This window comes from Penaeus monodon, chromosome 7, assembly GCF_015228065.2.
Source record: "Penaeus monodon isolate SGIC_2016 chromosome 7, NSTDA_Pmon_1, whole genome shotgun sequence".
Classification (NCBI taxonomy): domain Eukaryota; kingdom Metazoa; phylum Arthropoda; class Malacostraca; order Decapoda; family Penaeidae; genus Penaeus; species Penaeus monodon.
In genome coordinates, this window is record NC_051392.1 from 29,598,738 (window position 1) to 29,606,237 (window position 7,500).

Below are 7,500 nucleotides of genomic sequence, written 5' to 3' on the forward strand. Positions count from 1 at the left end.
TACTGTTGTCAATGGTGTTTGTATTGGTGCAGAGCTTTCTAATACAATTACAGGCTGACTACTATTATTGCTGTTACTTCCTTCTTCATTTATGTCGACAGTCAGTGGTTCATCTTCTGCAGCTTTCACACGCAATCTCTTTGATTTTCTGGTTAAGGGTACTACTGGTACTGAGGAACGATTTTCATCACTATCCACTGGTCGAACATCATCCTGCTCAGCTTTAGCTGGACTCCTCCCAGCAGCTGGCTTTGTAGCATCCTTCTTAACTTTAGCTTTGGTGAGACCCAAATTAATGTCCTCATCTTCTGATTCATGAAAGTCATACACATCTGATGCTGTTGGTGCTGGCATTGGACGGCTGTCTTCCACCTGTGCAGCTCGTCCTCCACGGCCACGACGTCTACGCCCACTTGTTTCCTCATGATCTACCATATCAGGATGCCTTCGAGCACGTTTCATACGACTACTACGTCTGGGTTCAGGCAATGCATTATCTGTAGTTGTACCATTTGATGCCAAATCAACCACAACTGTATCTTGCTGACTCTCACTAGTACGTGCTTGTCGACCTCGACCCCGGCCCTTGCCTCGTGTTACTCCACTAGAGCGTGTTGCTGGTGTGGCATTGCTTGAGCCATCTTCCTCTTGTACATCTGCCATTCTTCTTCCACCTCTTCTGCCACGACCTCGTCCTCTACCTCGGATAGCAGCAGTATTACGTTCTTGTACTTTAGAACTATTTTCAGTTGTTTCATCAGAACTGGGCTTTTGATCAAGGCTTTGCTCTTCAGCTTGATTTTGAATCTCTGAACAGACTTGCTCCAATTTAGCCAAGTCATCCTGTGGTTGCGGAGGTGTAGAGCCAGAGTCCTTAGTGGAGGATGGCTGTGAAATAAGGACTGGCTGTTGTGGCAAAGAGGCTTCTTCTTTATCTGGCTGGGAAGCATTCTCTAAGTCAGGTTGTGTAGCTGTTTCACTGACAATGGTCTGAAGATTTGCTAAAACATGTTCAACTGCCACTGGATTATTCTTCCCAGTTTCAATTTTGACTGCTTCTGCTGTTGCTATTCTATCAACTGCAGAAATTACTTCTGGTCTTTGCTTGTGTTTGTGTGAAAGATCACCAACTGTCATTGCTGGTTCTATTTTAACATTCAGATTTTTAATATCAGGTTTACATTCTGCATCAACATCATTTTCTGAAAGGACAGTAGATTTTAGGGATGAAGAATCATTATGCATTATTGACAAAGCCTTCCATGTTCCAGAGGAATTTTCCTCCTTGATAGTTTTATCTATGTCCAGTTTTGTATCTATGATCTCTATTGGTTCTGTTGCAGTTCTTGGTTCAGCAGCAGGAATAGGAACAGAAGTTGGAACAGGTCCTGATATGGGCACAGGTACAGAAGTAGGAGAAGGAAGAGTACTGGTCTTTGTATTTGAAGTACTTGGTTGGGATGAGCTAACCGTTTGTGGACTAGGTAACAAACTTAAACTGGGTGCTGTTGAGATGACAGATGATACAGTTGGAGACAATGCTGTAGAGAACATGGTTGCTGTTGCAGTTGACAGAACACTTGGTGAACTACAAGTAATCACAGTGGTTACTAGTGTATTGGAATCAGAAGAGGATAATGATGTAGTAGTTGCTAGAGATGGTGAAGCATCCGAATAACTGGGTGCTGATGTTGCAGTTGAAAAAGACTCTGAAACAGCTTTTATCAGAGTTGATGGTTCCGACACTGACAAGGTAGATACAGTGGATACTGGTGCCAGAGTAAATGTACTTGTTGTTGGAATTGTTTTAGCCGATATCAGTGTTTTCATTGGTACTGGTGCTGAAGTAGGCAATGATGTAGGTGTGGAGCCTGCAGATGGACTAGAGTACAGTGAAGTACTTGACAAAGTTGTTGAGGTGGGCACTGATGTGGATCCTGAAGATGGAACTGGGTCTGAATTAGATGTTGCAGTGGAGACTAATACTAAAGGCTGCTCTGGTACAAAAGCAGGTTCCTGAGGAACCCTGGATCTTGTTTTAGCAATACGAACAGATGCAACTAATGGGATTGATGAAACTGTCGATGTTGGTTTTGGCAAAGTTTCTAGACTGGAGATTGTTTCTGAAGAAGGAACCTTCACAGGATTTGCTGCCATTATGTTTGTAGGTACTGCAACTGTTGTCTTCACAGGAAGTGGACCAATTACTGCATTTGCTGTTGTAATTGTGGATACTGGAGCCACAGTGGCACTTGATATTAATGTTGTAGTAGGAATGGGTCCTACAGGTTTTTGCAATTTCTGAGTAAAGACAGCAGTGGAAACAGTACTTGTAGCCGTGGTAGGAATGGTAGGTGATATTTTTGAAGACACTACTGTTGATGTTGTAGAGGTACTTGAAGCAGAGCTTAGAGAAACAACTGTAGAAGGTACAATTGTAGTGGGCACTATTGTACATGCTGGTCTAGGTTTAGAATCAGTTGTTGTTGTAGCAACTGATGAGGGGCTAGATACTGTAGTAGTTCTTGGTGTCAAAGGTTGCATAGGACCTGAGGAAACTGGAGAATGTAATGTTGTTGGTACAGCCACAGATGAAGGGGTAGTAGCTGTAGCAGAGGTTGGTGCTGCAGTTGAGATGCTTTGCAAAGTACTTGGTACATTTGAAGAGTGTAGTACTGAGGTTGATGGAATGGTACTTGCTGGAGTAATCATATCAGGCTGGATTGTTTTAGAAGTACAGACATCCAACTTATCTGCTTCAGTATTAGGTTGCACACTCACAGGACTCTTTGGTCTCTTTGACTTGGACTGAACAGATTCTGAATTTGTTGAAGTTGTAAGGGGACTTAATGACACATCTGAGGATTTTTGAAGGGTTTCAGTCATTTCACTAGTGGAATCAAGACACCCCCTGTGTGGTGCTGGCGATTTTATGGATTCCGGTGTTTTGGGACCATCTTTAACTATAGCTTGAGACTGATTTGATTCCGTTACTGTCTCATGAGGTAAGCTATCTTTTTCTTCATCAAATATGAACTTGACCTTCTCATCACTGGCCTGCATAGGATCTTTAATTTCTTCCTTTCTTTCTTGTATCTCTTTTTCTTCCTGTTTGAATACAGATTCTTTGTGATCATCACTATCGGTTATCAATTTAGTAGATGTTTCCCGTGGTTTACTAGTCTTATCCACTGAATCTGTCCATGCAGTATCATGGCTTGATGGACATGATTCTTTCTGTTCTGGAGGGGCAGGTGGACCTTCCATATCATCCACTGGATCTGGTTGGTCTTCATCAATTTGTAGTTCTGGCTCTGACTGCATTGATGCTGGACTGTCAGGGGGTGCTTGAGGAAATCTTGACTCAACATTATCTGGTTCCTCCTCCTCTTCCTCTTCTTGTGTTGGTACAGGTTGAGTTTCACTTTCCCCAGAAACCTTTGTTGAAGCTGTAGGTGTACTATGGGGAGTCTGCTGGGGCCATGTGTCATCTCTTTCTCCTGGCATCTCACACTGTAACATCTGTGCTGCTTTCTGTGCTTCTTCAAATGCATCTTCTGCAGCCACAGAAGCATCTGGTGGCATCAATGTTTCCTCATCAGTGGGCTGTACACTGGCATCTTCACTGTAGTCATCATAACAAGCAAGAAGTCCAGCAACAGCATTCAAAGTTTCCTCCTGAGAAATAACTGCTCTTGAAGCTTTAGCACTGCCATTCCCATTATTTCCAGCAGTGACATCTACAGAATTTTCAGGAGCACTAAGATTAGAGGCTTCTGTAATATCTTCAAATATGGGTTCATGTCCTGCAGGAGATGATGGAGGGACATGAGATGCAAGACTCTGCACAGCAGATTCTGCTGCATCTGGAGGAAGGGTAGATAGAGGATGAGGGCTTCTGCTGTCCTTAATCTCTAATAATTCTTTACTGTCACGTGATCCAACAGAATCTTGTGAATCACATGATAGAGTTCGTGTGGATGGACTTTTCATAGAGATAGCATCAGGAGGACTATGTGGTGAATGGGTTGAGTTACAAACTGACCCAGATGGTGGTGCAACAACTCTTGGGCTATGAGGCATGTTGGGAGTCTGTGCTGGTCGAGGTTTTTTGCCGCCTTGCTTTAACCTTGTCATACATGTCAAACATACCATCATCAGCAGGAATGTCAAATATTGAATGCTTTTTAGGAACAACCTCTTCTCCCTCTTCCACTTCACCACCTGAGCCAGTCAGGCTGTCTGCAGTATCACTCTCAGGGTCAAATATGGATTTTGGTTTTACATTATGTTTGTTTTTCATACCAGATGTAAGTCCTGGTCTTATTTGCTGTTGGGGAAGTTTACTACTTGTACTATTTCTTCTGGACATATTTTCACCTTTATGCCTTGTTACTTCATCTTCTGAGGTTGCTATATCACTAATTTGTGTATCTGGTTCAACGGAATCTGTACGAACTTTGATCTTTGCCGGTTGTGATGGAACAGTTTTGTTGCGGCTCGATGACACCTTTAATTTTGTTTCTCCATCACTCTTGTCACTTTTGCCCGAGTCATGTTTTCTTCTTCTGTTGTCACGTGACCTCCTCTCGTCAAGCTCTCCTCGGGAATCTGACTTATCCAAACGATGAACTGATTCATCCATTTGTGGTAACACAACATCATGATTAGTTACTGTTGTGTCTTCACTACTAGAATAGTGAGCAGAAGCCAGTTTGTTCGATTCTGTAACTTCTTCCTCATCAGTGTCCAGTGGCCGGGACTTACGGGACTTATGCTTCATGTCAATGGTCTCTGAAGCATCATATGCTCTGTGGTGGTGTCTGCTTGAAGTTTCATGTCTCAAATCTTTTCTTTTGTCCATATGACGATGTTCACTGTTGTGCCGCCCATCACGCTTGTTGTCGATTCTTTCATTGGTATCCCTGTGATTCATGCGTCCACTGCGTTCCTTTTCCCGCTCTCGCGATCGATCATTTAGTCTAACTTTGTCTCTGTCCTTCTCCCTTTCCCGCTCTTTCTCCAACACTTTTTCTCTGTCCTTTTCTGCTGATTTTTCCTTTTCTTTTTCAAGAGCTTTTTCTTTTTCTAACATCTTTTCTCTCTCCTTCTCTAGAGCCTTTTCCTTCTCTTTTTCCAGATTTCTTTCTCTCTCCTTTTCTAGGGCTTTTTCCCTTTCTTTTTCTATGGTCTTCTCTCTCTCTTTTTCTCGCTCCTTTTCCAAGATCTTCTCTCTTTCTCTCTCTCTTTCTAAGGCCTTTTCTCTCTCTCTTTCAAGAGCCTTTTCCCGTTCTCTTTCCAAAGCTTTCTCCCGTTCTCTTTCTAATGCCTTTTCCCTCTCCCTTTCTATAGCCTTCTCCCTTTCCCTTTCTGCTGCTTTTTCTCTTTCTCTTTCCTTCTCCAAAGCCTTTTCCCTCTCTTTCTCAAGAGCTCTTTCTCTCTCCTTTTCTAAGGCTCTCTCTTTCTCCTTTTCCACAGCCTTTTCTCTTTCTTTTTCCAGAGCTCTTTCTCTTTCTTTTTCAGCCATCTTCTCTTTCTCTTTTTCTAATGCTTTTTCCCTCTCCTTTTCTAATACCTTTTCTCTTTCCTTCTCAGAGACTCTCTCTCTTTCCTTTTCCATGATCTTTTCTCTCTCTCTCTCAACAGTTTTTTCCCTCTCCCTGTCCACATTCTTATCTTTGTCTTTCTCAGTCACCTTTTCTTTTTCCCGTTCTTTTTCTTTGTCTCTCTCTTTATCTTTAGTTCTTTCTCTGTCCACCTCCTTGTCATGCCTGGAGAATGTGGAACTTTTAAGACGCTCTTTGTCCTTTGATTTTTCCTTTCTTTCTTTATGTTTCTGGTCCCTTGCTTCAACTCTTTTGTCTTCACCATGTCTTCCCTTTCCACCTTCACTCTTGATTCTTTCCTCACGGATATTTTCTTTCCTTTCTTCCTTCTTATCTTCTTTTCTCTCTTCTTTCTTCTCATCATATTTTTCTTCTTTCTTCTCTTCACGTTTTTCCTCTTTCTTTTCCTCCTTCTTGTCATCCCTTCTTTCTTCTTTTCTTTCATCAGTTCTCCTATCACTGACCTTTTCTGAACTCCTTGTATCCACCTTGATGTCATGAAACTTTTCCCGTGGAATTTTTTCTGGAGGTCTTTCTTCGTACTTTTCTTTCCGCCTGTCCTTCTTTTCTTCTTTCTTGTGGCTTTCCTCTTTTCTTTCTTCTGATCTATTTTCATGAGTCTTTCTCTTTTGCTTGGTTTCTGATCCATCAAATGTGCGATTGTTCAACTTTTCATCATGCCCTTCCCTCACTTCTTCCCTTCTACCACTTCTGTTTCTCTTTTCTCTTTCACTCTTTTTGCCATCCCTTGCATCCCGAGAATCTCTCCTATCTTTGGTGATTTTCTCACGTAAGACTTTTTCATCCTCACCTTCATACTTGACACGTTTAGCATCAGGCTCAACACCTTTGCAGTCTAACTTATTTCGAGTTTCTGCATCAACACTGCTATGTCTTCGTTTGTGGTTATTAGTTATGTCCTTATTCACTGGCTCACCCTTTATCACCTCCACCTTCACATTTTCAACCTTAATAGGTTCCAACTTTATAGTCTCAGATTTTAATGGTTCTAACTTCACTGTTTCAGTCTTCACTGTCTCTACCTTCACAGACTCTGTTTTAAAGTTAGGTACCTGTGCTTTAACCTGATCTGTTGCAAGCAATTCAATAGTGTCCATATTATCACTATCTTCCCTAGTACAATCTTTGGCTTTAGCTTCATCTAATCTGGGTTCTCCACTCTTAATTCTCTGTATAATAGGATCCACAGTCTCTTCCACACAAGGCTCTTCCTTTACTAACAGTGGGAGTGCATGACTGCCACTCCTCTCAGGTACATTGTAAGGAGCAGAATCTCCTGAAAGTGACCGTGAAACAGCACTGGGCACCGGTTGTAAGAGGCTGGTAGTGGTTGTTAATACAGACTTGCTGCAGGAGACTGTCTGTGTGACTGACACTACACCTGTAACACGAGTATCAGCAACAACAGTAACTACTCCACTTGAACTGCCATCCCCTAACTCCTCACCTTCATTGCCTGTGCTGACTGGTAACTCTAAACGCACTGTGCGTGGTGGTACAGAGGTACGTCTAAGAGGAGTGGCAGCTGAGGTAGTACTTGTGGTGGTGGCAATGGAAGAGGTGGTGGTGAGGGGTGGTGCAGGACTTACAGGCGTAACCGGAGATAAGTGCGGTGGATGGGCAGGACTTACTCCAGGGCTGACACCGGGGCTAAAGCCAGGGCTTGAGGCAGGTGGTCTTACTGCCTGAGAAACCGCAGGTCTATGCAACGGTGACAATCCCTGAGATTTACTGACCTGCGGCACAGAAACACACACCCTAGGAACTTGAGAAGGACTTGAAGTAAGAGGTTGTTGAGATTGTTGACTGGAAAGTCTGACACCTGGCAGGCTACTTATAGGTGTTGCAGAGGGCACTGCTGGTGGGGTGGTAG

General features: G+C 42.9%; 1 protein-coding gene across 1 annotated transcript in view; it reads right to left on the minus strand.

Annotated features, from left to right (window-relative positions):
* LOC119575583 (msx2-interacting protein-like) overlaps window positions 1-7,500 on the minus strand; it is a gene marked incomplete in the record, with an annotated part of 122,611 nt that overhangs the window by 23,046 nt on the left and 92,065 nt on the right. The window contains 2 exon segments of the mRNA XM_037923231.1: window positions 1-4,083; window positions 4,115-7,500. The exon segment at window positions 1-4,083 is cut by the window's left edge and continues 1,014 nt beyond it; the exon segment at window positions 4,115-7,500 is cut by the window's right edge and continues 1,814 nt beyond it. Coding sequence (XP_037779159.1) covers window positions 1-4,083; window positions 4,115-7,500 — 7,469 coding nt within the window.